Raw genomic sequence first — 27,503 nt, forward strand, 5'->3', positions numbered from 1 at the left:
CTCAATGACAATTTAAAAAAAAACATTTTTTTAAATTTTTTTTTAAGAGTGTAGCATTAAGAGGATGAAATAAACTCTTTAAAAAATTTAACTGATGATTTGAGAGGATAGTAAAAAGTTAATATGGGCCAGTTTAATTAAAGAAATCAACCACAAACCTACCTAAACAAATAAATAAACAGAACATCTCTCGAATATTTACAGAACAGCGTTATATTTACTATCAGCTCAGAAAAAGCCATGGGTTTAGTTTGCCCTTTCACATACTAAACATTGAGTTAACCTGCTTTTTTCAGCAAGATTCTCTGTGATCCAAGTACTTAGAAGAAGAGGTGAACCAGTTCAGAAGCCTGCAAGGGTTTGCAGAAGGATTTCTATATTCTCGGGCCTCCTTTAGTCCACAGTCAGGCGGATAGTTTACAATAGGAAGAAATTGAGCACCAATACACCTCTCCCTTGGACAAGACGTCCCACAAAGATCGGTGTGATGGTAAACTGTAAAAATCTCAAACAAGTGACACAGAACCATAGGCTGACAGTGAAAGATCTGCCCTGATTAAGATATCCACACATGATAACCCCAGTCTTACGTAAGAAAAACACTGACAAAACAGTGTTCATGGGAGGCTATCACAGAAAAAACAAACACTGATTTCAAGAAACAAAACATTGTTGCCCATCTCAAGTTTGCAGGAGAATATCCACGATGTTCTGAAACGCTACTGGAAAAATTTAATTGATATATGCAAAAAAACATTTTGGTAACACTGAATTTATCAGCACACTGAATTTCTATTTCCCCCTAAAACTTAAAATTCATGTCAACAACGCATTATATATATATATATATATATATATATATATACAAAACAAAGTCAGTCATAATACTTTCAGAAATCAAGATATTTCCAATGGACTGGTAGGTGAATGCATTTATTCGTTGGTCTCCTGTAGAACATTATACAACTTCATTTCAGAAATCAAGATATTTCCTTTGAATCAGGCACAGAAGAACATTTCGAGAGCACATTTTCAGAAACCATTCCCTCAGAAATCAAGATATTTCCAATGTCATTTTCTCGATGGATTGCTGCTATAGTTTCAAAGGCAGAGCTGGGATTTCTTCCGCACGTTTTTCACACAGTGTGGAGACAGAAAAATGCTTTTGTTGATCCAGTCTTACCTATGGAGTCGGGGCGTCGCCTGGGGCCCCGGGGCCCGTTTCAATAGGTCCGACATTCCAGCATCCGTGTTCTTTGTGAACTCCAGCACAGAGGCTGCAGTGGCCTTTAATCTGAGGGTAAAGACCGGAGTCCCACTTCCACCGGGGGATTTAGCCGATCGGGGGGGTGACAAACAACTTCTGTGTGAAGGTGGTCAGGCGAATGATTCGTTTAAGTTATGCTGGGAGCGAAAGAAACAACAAACTCAACTCTGCTGTGACCCAAAGGCCGCACTCGTTCCCGACTCTGTCACTTGTGTCTAACATCCTCTCAGAAGTTCCTCCTTTGTTCCTTTAGTCATGTGATCGCTCTCATGGAGAAGTCATTGTCTTTGACATGTCTCTCAGCAGACGCAGATGAGATTAAATGAAGAAGTAATCTCACAACAGACTCATTTATAGATCTGTTTAGGAGGAACATCTGAGACAACGGTGATTGTTCATTCATACCTGATTACTTTGTTGCCTCAAAAAAAATTCAACCTCTGTGCAAACAACAGTTCCTCGCTTGAAATAGGGCACAGAGTGGGTCAAGGGCGCTGGACTGGGGGGTAAAACCAATACTGATTACCAGGGCCCCAAAGGAAGAGAGGGCCCTTAAAAAAGTCTTGAATATATATTTTCAAGGGGAGGGGGGCCCATTAGGACTGCCTATGCATAGGGCCCGGGATCTTGTGCAGCGCCCCTAGAGTGGGTTGTGGTCTATCTCTGTGGTTCCTCTGTAGCCAAATTGTTCATCGGAAACCCTAGATATTCTCCTTTACCACAAAATATGTCAATGGTTGACGACCAGCATCTCATCTCATTTTCACAGTGATGCCATACAAGAACCACACATTTTCGGTTTTTCAAGGTCCTTCATGCATGGATGTAAACAAAGCCTTTAATTTTAAAAATGCACGAAGGGTTCTTATGGTTATTAAAATGTTCTTTTAAGAACTGATCACTAAAAGGTTCTTTGGGGTTCCCAATCAGATCATTTGGTCTTATGAGAATTTTAAGAGTTAATTGTGATCTTTTGAATTGTTAAGCAGCTTGAGATGCTTATTGGCATGCATCTCTGGCATCATGAAGGACGTTTAACATCCAAATGCTCTTAAAAATGAAAAGGGAGTTTTCACAGTGATGCCATACAAGAACCACACATTTTCGGTTTTTCAAGATCCTTCATGCATGCATGCATATAAAGCCTTTAATTGTAAAAATGCATGAAGCGTTCTTATGGTTATTAAAATGTTCTTTTAAGAACAGATCACGGAAAGGTTCTTTGGGGTTCCCTTTGTTTGTGAGAACATCTGAAACTCTTGAGATGTTAGAGAATACTGCGCCTGTAATGTGAGATGTTTAGTTCATGTGCTCTCAGTGGTGTCTAGCAGACACAGCTGTGATATTAAAGGTTGCATCTGTTCATTTTATCATCTATGAGCAGGATGAACGCCTTCATGAGGCTGGGAATGAGAGGCACTCCTCGTCTGGGTCACTGCAGGTTTGTACACAATCACTTCAGATGCCCCGCCCTTCGGCTGTCTGCCGGCTGATGCAATGCGACCGGAGAATATAAATCGTCATTCAAACAGCATCAGAACACGACTGTGATTCCGGACGCGCCCAGAGGACGTCTCTGTTCATTTTCTACATTATTATTAATATTACAAATTGTAGGGTTTATACGTATCGCGGTAGCTATTTATATGCATGCATAATTTACTTGATCAATCTTTATTTGTTATTTTTCACGGTACAGTTTTGAAGGATAAATCGGTTTAGTAATTGATCACTGGAACATTCTTCACGGCTTGGAGGGTTTGGTCACATTTTTTCCCATTCAAACCGGAGCTGAAGAAACGGATTCCTGTGTTTTATTTATTTTATTTTTATTCTTGAGGTAAGATCTCATCCCGGTTACACGTTAATTTAATTATTTGATGTTTTAGTTGTTGTTGTTTTTAACCTGAACACACGTTTATCCGTTTTGTGACTCATTCGTGTTTCATCATCTTCCCGCACATCCGTCCTGAAGGATGCAGTCGTTAATCAAACACACTTAAAAATAATATTATAATATTAAATATTTTGGCTGTCAAAGGTTGGATGTTTTAAAGTAACTGTTATGTTAGCTACATGATTTAATTAATGGGTTTTATTGCGGTTGTTGTATGATTTGCCTGGTGGTTGTTGATAAACGCGGGGAGGGGGGGTTGGGGGGGTGCTTCACACACATTTTTTTTCTCGTTCTAATTTACCAATATTATCATTATTATTTGTTATTATCTGTTTTATATATATACTTACAGTTTATTGTTCTAATACAATTATTCATGTGTTTTGGGTGTTTAAACGGAAATTTAATACTGGTAACGTTCTAAAATAGTCACCCGAATCCGTTTAGATAGTTTAAAGAAAATAAGAAAAAAAAAAGCCTTAATTGGTTATGTGTAATCTTTTTGTTCAGAATATATAAATATAGTCTGATGAGACGTCTGTCTGTTCCGCTGTAATTTTCCACTCAGACCTTGGGGGTTGGACACGTGACCTGACGCCAGGTCGCGCGCGGAGCTAAAAAGCGTGGACGCGCGTTTCCTAACCGCATTATGGTCAAATAAACATTATGGAAAATTGATTTACTTTTTGAAATAATAATAACAAAATCTTTAGATAACAATGGAAATGTTTCGTTAATTAGCAAATTTGAGATAAAACGCGTGGCATGGGCATGTGTTTCTCGTTTGGGGAACTTTAAATATCTCATTTGAATAATAATTTAAATAATTGTCCAGTGCAACATTGTTTCCTGTTATGTAAAGATGTTTCATTTCATTATATATATATATATATATATATATATATATATATATATATATATATATATATATATATATAGCACTAATAAACACAACAGGAGTTACAGTGCTATTCATAGTAAAAAACAAAAGATACATGATAAAGAAGAGAGACAGAGAGAGAACAGTAACACATAATTAAATAAAAACATAATAAGCATAATAAGTCTGTAGTTATGACACTAAAACGCCAAATTGAAAGCTTTCGTGGGTGTGTATGTGCCCAAAAATTGCCATGTTTTCTCCTCAGTGGATTTGCGAAACTTAAATCCTTACATTATAAGGACAATATTCCATTGTTTTATATTACAGAGTGAACAAAGCCCCTGAAAACACGAAGATGAGTCATTTTGACCGTGCTCCAGACATGGACTGCAGTGGATCCAACACCAACGATTACACGAGTTATCAGGACTGTCCCAACAAAGTGCCCCTCAATGGGTAAAACTTGCTAGATTTGACCTGGACGGGTCACTGTTAGTTAATAAATCTTCTCTTATGGTGATCTAATGCACTGATGATGTGGTTACAGAATGCAGTATACGACCGACATGGATGCAGAAAGCCAGAACTTCCTCACGGATCATCAACTGGGAAAGAAGAAATTCGAAGCTGAATATGTAAGTGGTTGATCTAGTCTGACAGGTTTCATCGGAGACTGCCGTTTCACACAGAAATCTAATTGTTAATGTTTCTCAGAGCCCTGGTTCGGCGTCGTTCGGGATGTCGGTGTTTAATTTGGGCAATGCCATCATGGGAAGTGGAATCCTTGGTCTTGCCTATGCCATGGCAAACACCGGCATCGCCATGTTTGTGTGAGTATTGGCTATCGAGGGGCTTCATTGTATCCGTCCTGCCAAAAACAGCAGTTTTTTTAATTTACATGCACATTTGCATGAGTTTAAACCACCAGCTTTTCAAGTTAGGAGAGTTAGCAGTGAGTTTCTAATCTGTGAACGCAATGCACACAAATATCCCTGATTTCACCCGATTAGGGTAATTAGCGTCGTGAATGAGTACAACCCCAGATTCTGGTCATGCAAGTTAATGCAAGCCGTGCTTCATCTTAATGTTTACAAACAATGCCATATGTGTCAGTCGAGGAGTTTCTGCTGGTTATGTAACGGTGGTGCAATGCTGCGTTTTTAAACCCAATCCAAATCTCCAGGAATCCATCGACGAATGATTTCTCGGGATTTCCAGTGCACACAGTATAATCCTAATGATTTCAATCAGAAGTCAGTGCATTGCTTTAAGAAAAAACTTTATTGTGCGATTAAGGAAGGGGTTAAATAGCAAAGATGTGACTGTCAGCTCGAGACATGTGAAGTGGAAATCTACTGAAGGTCACGCAGGTTGCAACAGGATCAAGCGAGCTCCAGATGGTGGGATGAATGAGTGTGTGGGAGATTGTAATCAGGTCTAATCCATGGACACCTCCCTCTATTATATGTGTGTAAGTGTGTGTGACGTGACTCATTACAGACAGTTGATTGTCCACGCTCGAGTCTACACTTCATTTAACACTGAAAGTCTGTTTTTCTTAATGCATATCCCGATTTTTCTTCTGTGCACGGTTTGGTGAAAATGCAGTGTTTTCAAAGCACCATCCAATCAGTTGCAGTCTTGTCTCACGGAGATAAAACGTTGACGTTTAGTGTTTGAAGAGAGCATTGCAATGCATTAGAGAGTTTAATAATTAAGTGTTTTTGTTCATTCCTGCAGGATCCTGCTGGTGGCCGTGGCTATTTTCTCCCTCTACTCTGTCCATTTGCTGCTCAAAACGGCCAATGAAGGAGGTTAGCTTCTCTCTGTGCTGCTGTGTTTCTATGTTTAACCGAGAGAAGTATGAGTTTTAATGCTCTGTCTCTGGCGTCCAGGTTCGCTTGTCTACGAACAGCTGGGGTACAAAGCCTTCGGGATCCCCGGAAAACTGGCGGCGTCCTGCTCTATCACCATGCAAAACTTTGGAGGTACGACTAGTAATACAAACCCAGCTAACAGAGAACATTCGCACAATAGGTTTTTATAAATATTAGGATAAAATGTTCTTTAAGTAATGTTTACGGAATGCAATATGCGTTCTGGTAATGCTGAGAGAAAATCTGTGGTCGATGAACATTCTAAGAAACATTTTCGGAACTACAGTCGACGAGAAAATGTGTTTTAGAATATAAACAGTAAACAATCAAATAACGTACGTTGGGTAAAAATAAAGTTGCAGGAAACATTATTGCAACATTTAAATAGCATTAAAATCACAACAATTTTATTTTCGGTGAAAATAGTTAATAGAACATTCTAAGAAGTGTTTTTGTAACCTTTAATTCAATAACGTTATAACCTCAACCAGAAAACTGGACATTTCAACATTTTAGAAACATTTTCCCACAATGTTTTTATAACCCAAATTTGTTGTGCACGTAACAAGTGAGATTTTGGCGCTAAAATGTTTTCAAACCCTCTTTCAATCCCAGCTATGGCAAGCTACCTCTACATCGTGAAGTACGAGCTGCCCATCGTCATTAAGGCCTTCTTGGACTCTAACGACAAGTAAGATTTCATTGATCTCTTGATGATGTCCGGAGCTGTGCGAGGCCGATGCTGTTGTTGTTGTACTGGATTGTTTTTCATCTCTGTGTAGAACAGTGTGAGCGCTTCATTGTACAGCTGTCCGATCGGGGGGGTCGACTGAGAGCTTTGTGACAGTGACCTAATGCAACAAACACTGACATGAAAGATTCAGACCCCTACATAGAGCCCAAAGGCCCCTTGTACACAAATCCACATGACAGAACTGAAACAGTTTTGTGTTTGTGGAACAGGATGTGGCAGAACAGCTGCGTGTCGTTTCCTCAGCATGCTGATATCGATGTGTGTGGTGTGTTTTGCAGCTCATGGTACACTAACGGAGATTATCTGGTGCTGATCGTCACTGTGGCCATCATACTGCCGCTCTCGCTGCTTAAAAACCTGGGTAAGTGTTCTCAAATGAAGAGCAAAATAATACAATTATAACCCCTTTTTATTACATTTATTTTATTTATTATTTACAAAATAATATTTTGCATACAGAAAATTATTTAATTTTTTTTACATTTATTTTATTTATTTAAAAAATAATATATTGCACAGATTTTTTTTTACATTTATTTTATTTATTATTTACAAAATAATATTTTGCATACAGAATTCTTTTTTTTTTTTTTTACATTTATTTTATTTATTTACAAAATAATATATTGCACACAGAATTCTTTTTTACATTTATTTTATTTATTATTTACAAAATAATATTTTGCATGCAGAAAATTAAGCCTGTTTCCAGTAAAACCATAAAATACAGTTAAATATGTTTTGTTCACTTTACAATCATTTTTATAATATTAAATAAAATTATTACAAAATATATTTTGTAATTAGAAAATATTATAGAAATATTATTTGTATAAAATAGGCTGAAGTGACGGTTTTATGATAATAGATTATTATATTATTAATAAAATAATACATAAAATTATTATAAAAAGGTTAAAATTTTAAATAAATAAATATTTGACAAATTAGCATAATACCATTATTCATGTTCATCACAAATAAATAAATAAATACAAATATAATTATTATAAAATGTTAATTATAAATAAATACAATTATATATATATATATATATATATATATATATATATATATATATATATAGTATTATAAAAGTTATTCTAAAAATTTAATAAAATTGTAGAAAAATATATGTAATATATAAGAGTGAAATGTGGCAGTTTTTGTGAAAATGATAGTTATGAACAAAATAAATGCAATCATTACTATAATTTATAATTTTACTATTTATTATTATTATTATAAAATTGTTTCATTACAAATGAAAAAAAAAGTAAAAAATAAAATATATATATATGTATATATATTATACAAAAAATTTTTTTATTATTACATGTTGGTGGCTTCAATTTGATTGTGGTTTATGTTGATCCTCACGGTTTGTGTTTTGTTTCAGGTTATCTGGGATACACTAGCGGTTTCTCCTTGTTGTGCATGGTGTTCTTCCTGATTGTGGTGAGCACTGACATAAATGGCTCAGTTTTCTCAAATTGCTCTTGTTTAACACAGAAATAAATATGCAAATGAAAGCAAGAGTGTCATTCCAGCTGCTATTGTTAGTCTGATGAGACGATCCCTCCTGCTTTTGTTCTTCAGGTGATCTATAAGAAGTTCCAGATCCCCTGTCCGTTACCGGAGAACTTCATTAACATCACAGTGAACGTCTCTCAGCCGCAGGTCAACACTACTGATGAAGAGTGCTGCAAACCCAAGTACTTCGTCTTCAACTCACAGGTACGAGGCGCGTATATTTGCATTAAAATATTTGCATTTGAGTGAAAGGAGTGTGTGGTGATCTAACTTTATTGCTTTATCTTAGACCGTGTACGCGGTTCCCATCCTGACCTTTGCGTTTGTGTGCCACCCGGCGATTCTGCCCATGTACGAGGAGCTCAAAGAGTGAGTGCCACTTTAATGCTTCAATATAAAATACTTCATCGCTAGAAATTGTGAGTTCAACCACGCTATACAAACTTACTAACTCTTTCTCTAACTTTCTATCTGCAGTCGTTCCAGAAGGAAGATGCAGAGCGTTGCAAATGTCTCGTTCCTGGGAATGTTTGTCATGTATCTGTTGGCTGCTCTTTTTGGATACCTGACCTTCAACGGTGAGCAAACCACAGAAGCATGACGTGTTACGACACATTTTATAGTCTAATGCCAGGTTGGAGTATATACAGTGAGGCAGTGTTTGTTTTAAACTGAGGTGTGTCTGTAAGAGCGCACCGGATTGAACCGGCAGAAAGCCAGTGTTGACTCCCTCCACGGCTCCGGATGCTTTTTCTAAGTTTTGGGAAAGAGTCCGAGGCGTTCAGCTGTTCTACCGCAGCAGGAATAGGACATCTTGTTTGATGTTTTTTCTTTTCCCTGATAGACAGGAAACGTTATGCAACGCTGGGATTTCTCAGCCTCTGCAAAGAGAGCATTTTTGTGGGATGGTTTGTTTTTGGTGTGCAGGACAAAGTTACAGCGAATTTGTTGACAATAAAATGTGTTTTTCACCATTCAGAGCAGAGGTACTGAAACTAAACTTTAAAAAACATGTTTGTTACTTTAAATAAAATAAAAATTGGCTGAAAAAAATAATAAAATATATATAAAAAAATAATAATAATAATTTTCTTTCAGCTAGTTGGCAGGGCTAATTGTCATATGGTGATTTATTTCTGTAGTTGTTAAAGAACCAAAATAACTGAAACTACAACTGAAAGTAATTACATAAAACCACAAGAAATTACAATAACACGCCAAAAATTATTAAATATTTAAAATGCAAAAATATGAATAAAAACGATCATCTCAACTAACAAAAATATGTTCTAAGCGTTATTTCTGGACGTTCTTTGAACATTCAAAATGTCAATTGTTTACATTTTAAAAACGGTTTATGCAAATGTTTAGGGAACATTCCGTTTGATCATTTTTGAAAACAATTCTATGAAGGTTACTTTTAATTGTTCTCTGAGCATTCTGAAACAAACTGTAACATTTAAAAATTGTACAAGAAAAAAAACATTCCATTAACAATATATAGAGTATGTTTTTGTGTACATTTTGAAAACTTTATTAAAGACCAGATTACTTTGGACAAATGTTTTATTAGCTGGGATAATATCTCAATGTACTAAAATAGCACTTAGATTCAGTAGGAAGTCTGAATTAAACATGTTTTATTCCGCAGAGGCCGTTGAACCCGAGCTGCTGCACACTTACTCAAAGGTCTACAGCTTCGATGTGGTTCTTCTGATCGTGCGTTTGGCCGTCCTGATCGCCGTGACACTGACGGTGCCCGTGGTTCTCTTCCCGGTGAGTATTCCAGCACATTCACAGGTGTGGAAGCAGACAGAATGGTTGCAGGAATGTTGACCGAATGTTTTTTGATCGTTTCAGATCCGCACCTCAGTCAACCATCTGCTCGGTGCTTCTAAAGACTTCAGCTGGCCGCGTCACATCTGCATCACCGTCGCTCTGCTCGTCTGCGTCAACATCCTCGTCATCTTCGTTCCCACCATCAGAGACATTTTCGGATTCATCGGTATGTTGGACACAGGAAGTGATGTCATTGCACACGTGTGTGCCAGTGTTATTGTAATATCATTTTATTTTTTTTCATAATTTTTACCAATTTTATTCTATCGACCTCTGAACTGCATTATACAATTTTTTTGGTATCATTTATACTCTATATTAGTTTTTAGAAATAGTTTGATTTTTTTATTTTTATTTTTATATCTTCCTGCTTTATTTTAATTTCAGTTAAAGTTTTAGTAATTTTTTTGTTGCAATTTTTTTTTTAAATAGATCTATATTGTTCTTTTATATATATATATATATATATATATATATATATATATATATATATATATTTTTTTTTTTTTTTTTTCTTGTATATATATATATATATATATATATATATATAGTTATTTTAGTAATAATAAATTAGAAATGTTACCTATACTGTGTGTATATATATATAGATATATTTATATATAATAAAAATAACAAAAATGTTTTTAATGTTTTTTCGTCTCCTGCAGGTGCGTCTGCTGCTGCTATGCTGATCTTCATCCTTCCCTCGGCTTTCTACATCAAACTGGTGAAGAAGGAGTCCATGAAGTCTATGCAGAAGATCGGGGTAAGACATGATCTGACCAAACAAATGTGTTCTTGACCTGCGATGGACTCAGTGTGTCTCAACACACTCTCGTTCTTCTCAGGCGACGTTGTTCCTCATCATGGGTTTCATGGTGATGACCGGCAGCATGGCTTTGATCATCGCAGACTGGATCCACAACGCAGGATCTTCAGACGAGCACGCCGACGGCCACTAGTGGGCGTGTCCTAACCCTGATTGACAGGCTGATGGGCGGAGCCGAGCCGCTCACCCTGCAACTGAGAACTAGAAGAAGCTGCTCTATTTTCAGCGCAGAGCAAAGACAAACATCCCATTCTGAGAGAATGTCCTGAACTTTGTACAGTATGCTGTTAGGCCACACAGATGGTACTCGTATTGTTGTGCTTCTTTTTTTTGTTGATTTGAGTTTTTCAGTGGTACGCTGCACAACCAAAACTGATTTCACGATCAACACTGAGTCAAACGCGTGTATGCGTGTTCAATCCGTTTGTACCTTTGCCAAAAATATCGGTGTTTGTATGTAGAAAAGCACTTACTCTTTTTCAGCAAATGTTAAAGAACTGTAATTTCGCACATTTGGGCTGTGCTTTAAACGCATTCGTTACAACGCATTTATACTGTACTACTTGAGTCAGCTTTACCTATCGTGTAGATCTACTAATGAACAAATATTGATTTGTAGTGGTTGATTTCAGACGTGTGGAACGGCTGAATGAATTTACTGTAACTTATTTAAACCCGGACGACAGTGATGGGTGCTTTACAGTCAACATGAGACGCAGCTTTTACATGTTCAAAGAACCTTCCGGTAATGCTAATTAAAGATGCTCTCAAAACATTAGCATAAAAAAATCTTCATAAATGCCTTAGTCAGACATTTATCAAGCATTTTTTTTATGTTAAAATGCAAGGTTCTTTCTATGTTTTAAACAAACATTCTTCTAGTAACGTTAACGGAATGTTCGTTCAAAGTTGGACGTTACTGTAACATTTTTTTTCAAATGTTGCTACTTTTTTAGAACTTTCAGAGAGGCTCCAAAAGTAACATTCTTTTTCCATTAACATTCACATAACCAACAAAAACCTTTATAAAACGTTCAGAAATAGCATTTTTATAATCAAAACCACTCTTTTTATACCGATCTTGGTCTAATTATGAGCATTTGATCACTGCATGTTATCTGAAATGGCTGATGTCACATCAAAACGATGTTTACCAATAGTCAAATAACTAGTTTTGCATTGTTTTAGATGATTTTAGGTTACTCAGCCTTTCTAAAACATTAATACAAATGCAATAATTGCGAAAAATGAGTTCACTCTCAAATTTCACAGTACAGAAAAATACAAGTTGCTGGTTGTCGTTCCATGTTGACTTTAAAGCTTGAATGTATGATTGTCATTAGTTTTGCTTTGTAAACCGCAGAATCGAATGGCTGAGAGGAAAAGAGACCATTAGTGTTAAACTTGACTTACCATTTCAGTGTTTGCCATCGGCAGCTTGAAGTTACTCCGTGATCGAGAGATGAAAGACGATTGACTGATGAGGGAGTGTGTGTCGTCCACTAATTAGCCGTTGTTAGTGTGGAGAATGTCTCTCACACACACACACTTACACGCGCACGCACACACACCTTAATGTGCTTCCAACAGCTAAACCTCATGTGTCATCCAACATGTTACTCTCCAGCTGTTATTTATGGAAAAACATCAGTGTAATTTAATCTATTTTACTATATTTATATATATATATATATATATATTGTAAATATTGTGTATATTCAGTACCGCAAATGAAGTGTATATATGCTGTCGTTTATTCCCTGAAATATTGAAATGTTAAACTGACTCTAGATGTCCCTCTGTGTGTATCGGGGCCCCTGATCGGCCCCTCTTCATCTGGCTGTGAATGTCAAACTGAGCACAAGGTTTTTATCGGGCCTGACACACACACACACACACACACACCCCTTTCATCTTACTACTAAAACGCTGTACTCAAACTCGAGAGGGGTGAAGCGCTCCTCATGTACAAGAGGCGATTCCTGCGAATGATACGCTCTTGTTTCAATGAAACACTATGTACATCCTGTAATTAATAATGACTAATAAAGGTTCACGATAACCCATATGTGTGTCTTTGAGATATCTGATAGAAACTCTTGTTTCATATTGTTCTGAAACTTGTCAAGTATGCATAGAACCGACTGTTTTATATATATATATATTTTATTTTATTTATTTTTTCTTTGTTACACACATCTAAGATATTTAGGTATGTGTTACAAAGAAAAAATAAAAAAAAATATATATAAAACAGTCGGTTCAGTCATTATTTTAAATAGTAATACAATATTACTGATATATATACACACACACAGATTTTAATGTTTTATTAATATTATTATATATAATTTGTATTAATAATTTTCAATGACATTAAAAACAGCGTACAATGCAGTATTTTCTATTTTTAAATCTGATCAGGAAGTATTTATAAGTATTTATGATAAGTTGAAAGAACTTGCTTTTTTGTTCGTGTTTAATGTTGCCCTCTGCTGGATACTTTCTGCAATGCATGATTCTGTTACGTTATATTGATAACACTGATCTAGATTTTATATTTATATATGTTTATATTGCGATTTTTAATAAGTGTGATCACTCGATCGTTTTAAACAGAAACACTTAATAACATTTAAGATAACAACAGTAATGACACAAAAACGCTCTATAGTCATTAGAAAAATTATTCAGCGGAAAAGAAACTACGCATACACCAAAGGAGGCGGAGCGCTGCGTCAGCGACGTGATCTCTTATTGGTCATATTTATTATAACTTATGCTAAAGGGACCAATCAGCTCTCTGATACCGTTAATATAAATGTAATCGATAAAAACAAAAAGAAGACTCTTTTTATAGAAGATTTATTTTGGCTGTAACACTCAGTATAATATATAAGAAAAATAGTATAGGAATTTATTAATTTAAATAATGTTGTCAACAACGTTTAGCTCACTGATGTGGCTAAATGGCTTCACAGACTGTATTTATATTATATTAATTTATTATTATTATTATTTTAACATTTCATATTACTAAATTAAAAATTAGAGGCAGTGTGGATTTTACAAATTGGTAAGTGATTATATTTTCTAGCGTGTGTTTCCCCCCCCCCCCCGCGTTTTAATTACATTATTTATCATTTGTACTGAGCAAGGGGAGCTCCTTTAGGTGGACTATTTCATAGATATACATAATTAAGGCTTTATTATGTATATCTATGGACTATTAAAAAAAAATTCCTCTACATTAAGAAGTTCCGAGTCTGTGAACCTTAAACCCTACGTGATGACGCGCTGAGTCTCCGTTGCAGCGCCACCCAGCGGTGAAGAGGCGGAACTGCAGCTTCTGACCCACATGTGGCCGGCTGCCTTTAAATCTACCGCGATTACGAGAGCAAGGGCTCATGAAAGTGCACGAAAAGTGTGTGTTTTCGCGCTGAGGAGCGTCCTGCGTGCTAGTATATGAGCTGAAGGCCGCGGAGGCACGCGCTCGGAGGTGAGTGTGTGCTAATGACAGCGGATGCTAACACAGCTAGCCGCGTCACACTGATAAACAAGAGTCTGAACTTATAAACACGTCATTAAAACATCTCGATACTTGTCTGTGTACGTTATCCATACTAATTAATCATATAGGAGTAACTTCAAAGTGCGCTGCTAATGAGATAACTTCAGCTGTGTTGAGAGAGAGTAAATAAAGACACTGAGTCGCGCTGTCATGACGATGATCTAAATGTGTTTTATTAACGTTAACTTACATGTTTTACTTTCTTTAGTGTATCAAGACTCAGAGCTGTTGTGACCCGGAGCCAAAGATGCAAGAGGGGCCAGGAAAGGGTGAGCAGGGTTTATTCAGATCTGAATTTGTAGCTTTACATACACTTGACTGAACAAGGGATGTAGATTAGATTAATTTAGATTCAGCTTAATTGTTATTGCACATGTAAGATATAAGGCAATGAAATGCATTTAGCATCTAACCAGAAGTGCAATAAGTACAGGATATACAGTGTGTCCAATAGTTATACAAATAAAACAGGATTATGGACATAATTTACAAATTTTTAAACACTATCAGCATGATATACAGATAGGTGTACTATGAACATACTATACAGATGGATTATGTATAAGTGTATATACACCATAAGCAACTCCTATAGAAATGAGTGGTTGAATTTGCATCTCATATTTGAATGCATCATTCTGTAAAAGGTAAGTAAAACCTTAACTTTGTGAATGTTTTTTGTATTAAAATTTTTTCAGGTGGGCAGAGCTCAGATGAGAGTTTGGAGGAAGAGGAGGTTCAGCGGTGCCCGATCTGTCTGAACCGACCCAGACGGACGGAGAGAGCCGTACCTGACTGCTGCAGACACGTCTACTGCTTGGACTGCATCCGCCGCTGGGCTCAGGTCAGCTGTACCTTCTGATTTACAATGCTTACACACACACACACACACACTAGGGATATCCCGGTATCAAATTTTCCTGTTGCTATTAATTGCTCATGCTTTTGTCACTTGTACGGTATAATCATGGTATGTATTACTGTCATAATACAGTTTAACAGGTTAAATAACTTTTTTCTTATAACTTAATATTTAAATACAATAAAGCAATACAGAAAAATATATAAAGTTAAACGTTTTTAATTTAAGTCCATGTTAGCTCACTAAGAATCAAAACACTTTCAAACTATCTAGTGCATGTTGTAGTCCAGATTAAAAAAAATATATATATATGTTTAAATAAATAGCCTATTAAGTCTAAATACTTAAGTATTTGATCTGAATGGCTATTTAAAATGACTTAAATATGTTTTAGAAAGTAGCGCAGCTGCTTCATTTATGGGGTTTCCAGGCAGCATTTTCTGCAGTTTTGCGCCATCTGCTGTCAGAGAGTGAATGCTCATTCATTCAGCGCGTCTCTCACATGTTCCTCTTGTGCTTCTCATGCGTGCTTTACATCAGAGGACACACAAGTCTTTCAAGCAACATACAGCGGTGTTGTGCATTTTGACCAGTTGATGGGAAAAGTATTGAGTATTGAGTAGTAAGACAGGCTGTGCGAGACTCAATTTTTGTGGGACCTTACTGTCAACATTATCCATTATCAGTCACCGTTTACACTGAATGTAGTCAAATCAAGTAAAATTCTCTTCCACCTGCCCCTTTAAAAAAATCCAAGTGTCAATGTCGAACCCTGATGCTGTATATATATGTAAACCAGAATATCTGTGAAAGCTTGTGCATGCATATATATATGTATGCATGTAGGGTTTTTGATCAGATGTTCATTTAAAAAAATTAATAAATAAAAGATGCATGTAACCTGTATATTTAAAACTAATCTTTATGAAGCCTGTTTTTCTCTGTATGTCCTGCATGCACTGTATGTTCCTGTACTGTCAGATGTAACAGTCTGTATAATCTGCACACTGCTCAGGTTGTAATGTGTAATGTTGTGTGTGATGGGCTACAGATGGTTCGTTCTTGCCCAGTGGACCGCAGACCCTTCAGCATGATCTACCTGCAGGGCTCCTCGCAGCAGTTCATCAAGGTCAGACGTCCTCCTGTACGTCTCATTAAGAGGCACTTATTCCTGATGAAACTAAGCTGAGCTTCTCTTCTGTGTTCCAGCTTCCTGTGAAGGCGCACAGACTTTCAGAGATGCACACATGCTGCAGTCAGGACGGTCAACGAATGTGTCACGTCTCTGTGTAAGTGCAGTGTGATTGTGTTTGCATATGCTGTTTATCTCATTATTTAATGTATAAATGTGTCATTAACAGGGAAGAGACAGGAAGTACAGAGAGAACACAAGAGGAAAGAGCTAACGCCAAACTGAAATGCCACAGAAAAAGTATGTGCTTCAATATTGATTCTTGTTTTGTTCGTGATATATTTGTATCATATTTCAATATGAAGGAATATTTCAGGTTTAAATTCTGTTGATTTACAACAGTAAATACTTTGGACTTGTTAGATCATAATACTTTAAAATATTGCAAACTAGACTTAATATAGTTGCTAGCTAAACTAAAACTTAAAGCCTAACATTTTTTTTTTCTTGAACTAAAATGCATTTTAACTTAATTAAAATAAAATATTTAAACACGATTAAAAAATATATTTAAGTTGCAAAAGGAGTTTTTTTTTATTTATTAATTTTTTTATTTTCATCTACTCTAACTTGATGTGCTAAAATAAAAATAAAAAATTAAATAAATAACTAAAAATTAATAAAACCTATGTAGAGACGTTATGAAAATCTAATGAAAAATTACAAAAACAAACCTGAACAAAATTACTAAAACTGACTAAATTGAAAATGTAGTTAGAAAATCTGAAAACAAAAACTTATTCAAAATATTAAAAAAACTATAATAGAATCTCAATTATACAAAACTGTAAAGCAACATGAACATAAATGACCATTTCAGCTTTAAATATTAAAAAATTAGTATCTTTTATATTCAAATTTTTTTTTGTCATTATTTATAATCGTTTTTCAAATTTTAATCTGGTGCCTCCACGTACATTTCCATCATAACTATACTACTGTAAACCTCATTAACATCATAAACACAAAAAAAATCATAGATGTATTATTTAATTGATTGTCGTAATGAGCTCTGTTTAACAGAACAGAAAAATAAATGTTTGGTATTATGAGCTTTCCACACTCATTAAAGTAAAGGTCTATTTTTATTCTTCAGCAGGCGATTCGGATGAATCTTTGGATAAAAACAGGAAGGTTAGTCTTGCACTAATTGTGTTTCTGAGTTTGGTCTCATTTTTCGTGTTACAATCAAAGTGTTAAGCAGTGTTTATGTGTGCAGGAGAAAGGAGACTCGTGCCACTCTCTTCTGCTCACTCAGCATTGTCCCTCATCACTGCCCGGACAGCAGGGTGCGATGGTCGGTACCCTGACGGAGATCGTGTAAGCGCACATGTGACTTCTGTTTCTTTTTCGTGACTGAACAGTGTCTCTTGGATGCATGTTAAAGTGTCTCTTCTGTTTTGCGCTGTAGGACAGGATCTGTTGAGGTTTGTGAGGAAGGACCAGATGACATCCAGTGGAGGAGATTAGAGCGAAAACGCAGGTGGCTTCCTGCCTCGGTACCTTCCCCCTCTACAGATGTGTCCAGGTGAGAAGCAAGTTTCAAATATCATGTCACAGTCGTTTCAGGGGCAACCAGCTTTTGTTTTTAAAATGTGAATTTGAAATGTAGTATTTGTGCAGTTTATCTGCTATTTGCTTTTGCACGCGTGTCCCTTATTTTGACTTGTGAACCTTTTAGGGTGTCACTCCGCTCACACCTGCTTCTGTCAGCGGTCTCTGCCTCTCTGAATGTGCTGCTTTCTGAACACACAGGTAGGTCCACTCAAAACAGAGTTGTCTTTATATTAAAGGACATACCTACTAGTGTTCTTGTGGCTCAGTGGTAGAGCATTGTGTTAGAAGTGCAAAAGGTCATGTTTTTAATTCCCAGGGCACACACATACTGGTAAAAAAAAAAAAAAATTATAGGCTGATTGCATTGTAAGTCACTTTAAATAAAAGCGTCTGCTAAATGCATAAATGTAAATTTGCTTTTTAGTTTATATTTGCATTTAATGTTGTCTTGTTTTCATAAATTTTTAGTTTGTTGTTAGTTTTACTCTTAGTTGTATTTTTTTCTCCGCCCAGTGTTTTAGGTAAGTCATAAGAGGTCATAGTTTGTTGTTATTTTTCTCTCTTAATCTAAATATAACAAAAGCTGTTTTCTCATGATCATGACTGAATTTTCAAAAACAAAAATAGTTCTTTTTTTTTTTTTTACATAGATTGTTTAATTTTTAAAACACGATGCATTGTGACTCTACTGTTACAAATTACCCATTTTAGTATTACTTTTTCCCCCACTTATTTTCTGTTTATTAGTTCCTCATGGCTTAGTTTGTGCTGTCACCTGCCCCAAAGGTGAGGAGAAAAAGGGAACAAGGGGTTCTGCGTCAAAGACCTCAGTGAAACCAGCAGAATCTGCTGCTACCAGGCGCTCCTCTAGGCACAGTCACTCTGAGGCGGAGGATTCCTCAGCTGCACAGTCAGAAACAACAGATTCAGACACCAATACTTCACAAACCATAAATGATACTCATGCTTCTACAAGCACAGGACAGCAGGGGAACAATCCAAGGTCTGGAGCGAAGAAGAGAGGACGCCCAAAGAAGGTGAAAATGGCGAGACCTGAGGATGAGGAGCAAGAAACTGAGGTTGGGAATAATGAGGAAGATGGAGTCACTGAGGAAACAGAACCTAAAGAATCAAAAACAGACCAGAAAGCAAGTTCTGATCAGATTGATGGTGACCAAGTTACATTGGATATGGAGGTGGAGAGTCCAGCTCAGGATGAAGGCGTTTCCTCTGATGACAGTAGTCAGGAAGAGGAAATGGCAAAAGTTGGAGTGGTTACGGAGACTATGATTGAAGATGAAGATAATCAGATACTTCCACAAGAAGATAGCAAGCAAGAAGTGGAGACAAATGATCAAGACCTAGTAGAATTGGTGAATGCTCCACCAATACAGGAGCGAGATTTTCCATCTCCTTCAAGTGTAGAACTACAAGAGTCTCAATCTGACTCTGAATCATCTCTGCAAGCAGAACCAACAGCTGAACCTCCTACAGATGCTTCAGACCAGATTGCAGATCTGAAACCGGAGCCTGACACCACGGAAAACTGTTCGGACAAGCAGGAATCAAGTAGTCCTCCACCTCTCAAAGAGGACCAGGCCGTCGAAGCGTCAGCTCCAGAGGAGAAATGCGTCCCAGAAACAAAGGACACTAATGCAAGTAGTCCTCAAGATAACAATGACTTCGTTCCCATGGAGTGTGATTCTCCTGTATTTGAAAGTGAAGCCAGCATTACTGAAGCTGGGGTGGTTCCCATTGCAAATGTGCCTCAAATGGATAATAAAGAGCCCAAGCTTGACTCCAAGGAGGAAAAAGGCTCAGATAAGAGGGAGCGGGAAGGACGATCCCGCAGGTCTCGTTTTCACTCCCCTACAACCACCTGGTCTCCCAATAGGGAGTCGAGAAGTGAAGAGTCACGCAGGTCAAGGTCTCGATCACGGGACCGTAGGCACAAGACCCGGTCCACGTCTCGAAGCCGCGAGCAGCAACCGGAGGCACGGGATGGCCGACGGAATCGTAGCCGCAGTCGTAGTCGTAGTAGGGAGCGGAGTCGCCGGCGACGTAGTCATTCTAGGAACAGAAATCGACCTGGACGCCGGAGCCCTTCCCAGGAACGCCCTGATCAAGGCGACCTCTCTCCCCGCAATAGAGAGTCTTGGGCCGGGGATGGATGGCGGAGCAGGGGCGATGGACGAGGTTTCCGCAATTCCAACTGGAGGAACAACGCGGAGAAACCTCGGCATTTCTCATCAAGAGAGCCCATTTCGTCTGACAACGGAAACTCCCATGAGGCTTCGCCCGACCGAGGCAGGAGCGAGAACCCGGATTGGGTACAAGAGAGGGAGAGGCTTTGGGCAGACACTGATTCCAGAGGACGTGAGCCACGAAGGGATGAAAATGCGGGTGATCCCCCTGGAGAATCCGGGCATCGGGGCAGCTGGAATGCAGGGCGTGGAAGAGGAGGCACACACTGGACATCCAGCCAGCAGAGCGAGCAAGCAGATAACTGGAGGCAGCGTACTTCTTTCTCAGGGACATCGAACAATGCAGATTCTTATAATCGCTTCAATGACAATAGAGCCGGAGGGAAGAGAAGAGAGTCAGATGGCGCAGAGACTCCTCTGGATCGTTCCGGATGGTCATCTGCTTCCAGCTGGGCCGTACGCCGAACTCTCCCTGCTGATGTGCAGAACTACTATTCCCGCAGAGACCGAGGAGGTGGCAACAACAACTGGAACAGACAAGAGGAGGACCAAGGTGCACCAGGTGTCCCAAAACAAGCAGGTGTGTCTTCATCCTAAAGGAGCATACGATCCTATTTATTTAGGATTGTATGATCCTATTTCCCAAATTCCATTTTTAAGTTTAAGTTTTCTACTACATTCATGTCTGTTTTCCATATTTTAGATCCCCTCCAGAATGAGCCAAATGCACCGCTGGTGACAGAGGTCGTGCCAGCCATGCCCCCTCCCCTGATGCCCCACCAGATGGGTGTAATGGGGGTCCTTCCTTACCCCATGGCTCCTCTGCTTCCGAGACCTCCAGCTGTAGGTTTCCAGCCCCATCCCCAGTTTAACTTGCCCCCTCCAGTGCCAGTGCAGCTGCATCCCACTAGGATGCTCCTCCAGGTCCCATCCATAGCTGTGCAGGGACTACCTCCACCTCCACCACCTCCTCCACCTGTGCAACATGGTGGCTTCACTGTGGTACCGTCTGAAAGCCACCTGGCTCAGGTGAGAACAAGAGTTATGTCAAGGCTTTAATTTCGTCGCTGGATTGTGTATAATGCTACCGATTCCCACAATTCCTGCTCTTGTAACTCGGGAAATTCCAGCAAATATTTCAGTGTGAAAGACGCTCGGGACAGATGATGGAATGTATCATTTGCACATTGTTTTTAAATCAATTTTAAACATTTATGTGCTTAATTCAGTACTTGCACGCTCTATTCGAGACCCCTTTCTGTGAGCTCCGAGAGCACGCAACTACAGAATGAAGTTGTGTTGCATAAACAGTCATTTTATATTAAACATTGACAATAAACAGACAAACATCAAATTTTCATTTTTGGGTGAACTAACCCTTTAAGTGAATGTAAACAGTTGAGAAACAAAACTTATGATTCAAGATTCAAGAATTTTATTAATCACATACACGATTATTTGGCACATGTATAATCAGCAGTGAAATGTGAGTAAGAAATGTGTACTAAGAGTTAGATACATGAATGAGATCTTAAAGAGACGGCAACCTAAATAAATCTGCTGTCGGTCATTAATATTTATTAATGCATTGAAGAATAACCAGTTTTATTTTAGAGTTAAATAGATTATTCAGTTTGTGTGGTATTTCTGTCCCTCAGTATTATTGTTATACCTACCGGAAAAACTTAAAGACCAGTTCATTTTATTGGTATTCTGTTATAGTAATTGTTTGTTATTGCTTTTCATTTATATTATTCTTATTTTATTACAGATTGTTAACTTTCTTTTTAAGTTCAAATACATGTATTTAAATTATACATTTATATGTATATATATATATATATGACTCTGCAGCACAAAATCAGTCTTAAGTCTCTGGGGTATATTTGTTGCAATAGCCAAAAAAACATAGTATGGGTCAAAATTATTGATTTTTTTGTTTTTATTCCAAAAATCATTAGGATATAAATTAAAATCATGTGCCATGAAGATATTTTACAAATTTCCTACCCTAAATATATCAAAAGTTGTATTGCTAAGAACTCATTTGGACAACTTTAAAGGTCGATTTTCTCAATATTTAGATTTTTTTGGACCCTCAGATTCCAGATTTTCAAATAGTTGTATCTTGGTCAAATATTGTCCGGTCATAATAAAACATGCATCAATGGAAAGATTATTTATTCAGCTTTCAGATGATGTATAAATCTCAATTTTGAAAAAGTTACACTTTTAGACTGGTTTTGTGCTCCTGGGTCACAAATATGAATCAGCAAGATCATAAAAAAAAAAAAATTGAAATTAAAATACCCCCCCCCCCATAAGAGGCACCTAAAAGGGGAAATCCCCACCCCACCCCCCATTTTCCAAAACGAAATTCAGGCCCGGTATTTTCAAAAAAAAAAAAAAAAATTCATAATTTAAATGAATTCTCGTGTGTGCTATTTTAGTTGTAACATTTGCATATTTGCCAGCAGGTGATGCCCAGTTTTCCTGTACCAGGCAAAGGTTCATTCAAACCCATGCCAACCAAAGCAGTCCCCGGGCCCCTGGCTCCTGTTGGGACCCCCAGTGCAGCGCAGCCGTCCTCCACCACCCAGCACACCTCTCACAGCAAGGCCCACGCAGACAGCTCCAAGAAAGAGAAGGCAAGTGTTGCAGGATCGAGCAAGTGACTCCATGCTAATGTTATCGCCTCCCAAACTACATTTTCCTTTTCAAACAGAAACTGCAGATTCAAGAGCGGGCCGTCAATGCGGTGAAAGCAGCGATAAAGCCATATTTTCAGAAGAATGAAATCAACAAGGAGGAATATAAAGAGATCGTACGCAAAGCTGTGGAAAAAGTAAGTTTAGTTCGCACGAAATAAATTTTTTTTTTTATGTACGATTTATTTTATTATTACTTTTTCTCATATATATATATATATATATATATATATATATATGTGTGTGTATAATCATTCAAATATAAATATAGTAAAAATATATGCATGTAAAAATCTATTTATTAAGTTGTTTCGTAGAATCAACACTTTATCACGTTAGTTTTGAATCAGTGCAATAGATGTTTTCATCTGGCTGGAGTTACAGATGTCCAAGAAACTACCAGAAGTGTCATTTAAACCAACATGAGGGCGTTTAGTTCTATTGACTACTTCAGTCTGTGTGCATTGAGTTTATTTGATGAGTTGAGTTTCACAATCTGATTTATTGAGATGCACCTGTGTAATAGTTTTTTTTTATAGTTTATAATCACCGATTCTTTCAGATCATAGCTGCCACAGCTATTCCTTAAAATCCTGTTGGTGTGTGCTCTGTGTGCAATTGTAATGTTGTATTCCGATTTGTAATTTAGTGCAAACAGCTTCACAAATGCACGCAGTGATTGTTTCTCTCCGGCTCTCAGGTGTGTCACAGCAAGAGTGGCGAGGTGAATGCCGACAAGGTGGCCAACTTGGTGAAAGCGTATGTCGACAAATACAAACGCATCCGCAAAAACAAAAGCGAGAAGAGCTGAGGTTTCGCTGACCTGCTGACTGCACAAGTGCAATTCCACTGACTCGAGCTGTTCTTAATACATTTACATACAAGAATGAAGATTTTTCTAGAGATGATGTATTTTGTTTAATTTGGATTTGATATATAGTGCAAATGACCCTTTATCGGATTGTGTTTAATGGATATGTGTGTGTGTGGGGTTAAAGATCTGTAATGGTGTTGCTCTAATCGCATTTTGCTTCTAAATTTAAAGTAGCAATGAACCTGAATAATTAAGTCAAATTATTCAATTGGTACGACTGGACCTGTCCGAGTCAAACATAAAGACTTTTCCCTTTTGAAGCTTTGAAACAATCTGGAGTACATGTGCATTAGCTTTATTATGATTGTGTGTTTGAGTGTGTGTGTGATTCAGTCATAATCATAACGTGGAAAGAACACGGGTAGTTCGCTGGAGAGCCGAGATGATTTGGTTGTCATATCCAGGTTAAAGTTCTGGTTTATTTCAATTATTGTCAGCTGATTTTGGTTCAGAATAAGTCAGACTAACTGAAATAATCCTGTCTTATTTGGAAAACCTGTTTAATGAAACAGACCCCTGTACTTCTGTTGATGGGGTTCAATCACTGTCTGTTTACCCTCCCAGAAGCAATGAAATAAACCAGCTCTCTCAATCTCTGTTGTCCATTTACTGAGTTCAGATCAGTTTGTGTCCACCGAGTCGAATCAGAGCTATAGATAAATCATACATTTTATTTAAAAAAGTGAGTCAGAGAAACTTAACCAAATTGTATGATTTACACTGATGTTAATTATTTATACATGTGTACATTGTTTCTAGTCAGAGGAAAACCTTATATTGAATTAATATTTAATAAGTTATTTACCATTTTGTTTACTATAAATATATTTTTACATCAATAATACAGTTAAATTTCGAAAACATCCTTTTTCTTCTGTTCTTCTATTCTTATAGCAGCGCGCCACTCTGTGGTGAACTGTGAATTACACTTTTACAAATGTATAATATAATTTTTTTTAAATTATTTATTATACTGTGCGGCGAATTATTATAATTTTTTTCATAAATATTACATAAAAAAAATTCAAATCAAATGAACTCCTGTGGTGAACTGTATGAATTACACTGCTGCTAATATTTTTTACATCTTCAATTCTAGTCAGAGGAAAAAATAAAAAGCGTTCAATTATTAAAAGTTCCGTTCTTCGTGATCCCATGTTTCAAACTTTAGTTAGTGTGTAATGTTGTTGTTAGAGTATAAATAATATGTGTAAAATTCTAAAGCTCAAAGTTCATTGCCAAGCGAGATATTTTATTTAACAGAATTCGCCTACAACGAACGACCTGTTTGGACTACATCCCTCTAGTTCCTGCAGTAATGACGTCACTAAAACAGTTTTTTTGACTAAGCTCCGCCCTCATGAATTCGCAAAAAAGTGGGCGTGGTCTTGTCGGGCTCCGACAGAGAAGGAGGAAGAGCTGCGTTTGTGTTTGTCGCCATGTCGTCGAAATGCTGTTATTTTCATCTGAGTCCAATCATCTTTGTTTGTGCTTCCCAGAGACGCTGTACTTAGAGATCAATGGTTCGAATTTATGTTTAACTTGGTTCACTAAAATTATAATCCACATGTAAAAATATGTGCAGCACATTTTGCTGAGGACAGCGAGCTTCCCCAATCTCAATCAGTTTAATGCCGGATTCGCACAAAGATTATTCTTGAAAGATGGACCAGTTCCCTCTTTGTCTGGAGAAGGCGTTGTTTATGGACCACAACCGGTAAGTGTATTTTATTATTTAAGTTGGTGCGTTTAACAGTCTCTGTAACTTATTACACAAAGGGCAACTCTGTTTAGCTTTGTTAACTAGATGTTAGGGCCGTGCAAAAAAATGCGCTTTTCATACGCATCTCGTCAGTAAAAACGCTCCTGTTATTATAAGTACATCTCCAGCACGTGTGTTCAGAGGATTGCCAGGTTTTCAAAACAAATCCTGCCCACTTGCTTTAGCGTGCGCTCAGCTGCTGTCGAATCACAACACCGGAACCGCTGGCCCAATCAGAACTCGTTACGTATTTCTGAAGGAGGGACTTTATAGAACAAGGAAGTCATCAGCCCGTTTTTATGACAGTGAAAACAGCCGTGTACAGATAAGGGAATTGTGTTGAAAATACTGTTTTTTCCACGCGAAACATGAACACATGTTATACTGTAAACACAATCAAAGCTTCAAAAAACACGAAAAACGGGACCTTTAATTTTCATGTGAAGCAGAAAAACGTAATTCAAATTATCAATTTAATTTACTATTAATATATTTTACATCTGTAGTAGAGCTGCACGATTAATCGTTAAAAGATTGTGATCTCGAATCAGACACTCTCTCGATCTCATTTCTTAATGACAACGATTCCACGAGTCTGTTAAACCTTTGACAAAGTCTTACTGGATCATTCAAATCCGTGCTCGCACTGCCGCTAACACAGAGAGAGCAGTTAGCATGTTAGGTTAAAAAAAAACATCTTCACAAACTGTCTTTTCAACTACACAGTAACATTTCTGTCTTACAGTCATTTATATTATCACAGAAATACTGGGATAAAGTTTATAGTTCAGATATAAACACTGACGTCTATATGGCAGCGATCAAAATATAACAAATCCCTTTTTGAAAGTACTGCGCTTCAAATCAATATTATCTGTGTCGATTGCATTATTTCACCACTAGGTGGCGACAAGTGTCTTAAAAATGTATTTGTCAATGAATGAATTTTTCATTCAAGAGAATCGTTCAAAAACGTTGATTCATCTAGTAATGAAACAAGGGAAGTAGGTTTATGAGTGAGTCGTTGAATCAGTGATTTAAACAACTTTTTCTCATCATTCTAATATACAATATACTGGGGTTTTAAATATATTATATATACACTACCAGTCAAAAGTTTTTGAACCATAAGATGTGTAATGTTTTTTAAAGTTCTGGTCACCAAACCTGCATTTATTTGATCCGAAGTACAGCAAAAACAGTAAAGTTTTGACATATTTTTACAATTTAAAATAACTGCTTTCTACTTGAATGTATTTTAAAATGTAATTTATTTCTGTAATGCACAGCTGTATTTTCAGCATCATTACTCCAGTCTTCAGTGTCGCATGATCTTCAGAAATTATTTTAATATTCTGATTTGCTGTTCAAAAAAAACATTTATTATTATTATGTTGAAAACAGATGAGTAGATTTGTTTTCAGGTATCTTTGATCGAAAGTTCAGAAGAACAAAATTTATGTGAAATAGAAATATTTTGTTATAAATTTCTTTGTCACACTTGATCAATTTAAAGAATCCTTGCAAAATAAAAGTATTAATTTATATACTTGTGATAATGATAATAGTAATAATTGAAAAAAGAATCGTAGGAGAATTGTGATCTCTCTATGAGACCAAAAAAATCGTGATACTCAATTTATCCAGAATCATGCAGCCCTAATCTGTAGTAGACATTTAGAAATCGAGTTTCATCGCCCTCCTGCGGTGAATTGTGCGAATTACATTAATGATTAATTTCTGCAGATTTAACTGTCTATAGATTTAACGCGAGTCAGAGGAAAATCTTGCACTAAATTACTTTACATTGATTTCATATTATTTAATAAATTAATCACGACCCTCTGGAACAATAAAACATCTGTAAAACAGCCCTTTTTTGTAGAAATATATT

The 27,503-nt window shown here is 37.0% G+C and overlaps 2 protein-coding genes across 4 annotated transcripts; both read left to right on the top strand.

Moving 5' to 3' along the window:
* Positions 1–2,779: 2,779 nt before the first annotated feature.
* On the top strand, positions 2,780–12,675 carry LOC132098623 (sodium-coupled neutral amino acid symporter 2). Its single transcript, XM_059504693.1, has 16 exons — positions 2,780–3,107; positions 4,375–4,503; positions 4,595–4,682; positions 4,762–4,877; positions 5,788–5,861; positions 5,943–6,035; positions 6,540–6,615; positions 6,957–7,039; positions 8,078–8,136; positions 8,278–8,415; positions 8,501–8,580; positions 8,689–8,789; positions 9,863–9,987; positions 10,072–10,216; positions 10,719–10,816; positions 10,899–12,675. Exons 2-16 carry the CDS (start codon positions 4,403–4,405, stop codon positions 11,010–11,012), a joined length of 1,491 nt encoding a protein of 496 aa, XP_059360676.1. The 5' UTR covers positions 2,780–3,107; positions 4,375–4,402; the 3' UTR covers positions 11,013–12,675.
* Positions 12,676–14,181: 1,506 nt separating this feature from the next.
* LOC132098624 (protein SCAF11-like) lies at positions 14,182–24,439 on the top strand. Of its 3 annotated transcripts, none has more exons than XM_059504696.1 (15): positions 14,182–14,378; positions 14,659–14,719; positions 15,149–15,294; positions 16,364–16,441; positions 16,522–16,601; positions 16,674–16,744; positions 17,604–17,638; positions 17,724–17,824; positions 17,916–18,032; positions 18,186–18,259; positions 18,809–20,845; positions 20,969–21,294; positions 22,740–22,913; positions 22,991–23,110; positions 23,674–24,439. In XM_059504696.1, exons 2-15 carry the CDS (start codon positions 14,698–14,700, stop codon positions 23,782–23,784), a joined length of 3,492 nt encoding a protein of 1,163 aa, XP_059360679.1. In that variant the 5' UTR covers positions 14,182–14,378; positions 14,659–14,697; the 3' UTR covers positions 23,785–24,439. The 3 variants fall into 3 exon arrangements, with proteins under 3 accessions (XP_059360679.1, XP_059360677.1, XP_059360678.1); XM_059504694.1 differs by having other exon boundaries at positions 14,183–14,378; positions 17,601–17,638; XM_059504695.1 differs by having other exon boundaries at positions 14,183–14,378; positions 17,601–17,638; positions 22,743–22,913.
* The last annotated feature ends 3,064 nt before the right edge of the window (positions 24,440–27,503 follow it).

The sequence above is a fragment of the Carassius carassius genome, chromosome 22 (genome assembly GCF_963082965.1).
Source record: "Carassius carassius chromosome 22, fCarCar2.1, whole genome shotgun sequence".
NCBI classification, from domain to species: Eukaryota; Metazoa; Chordata; class Actinopteri; order Cypriniformes; family Cyprinidae; genus Carassius; species Carassius carassius.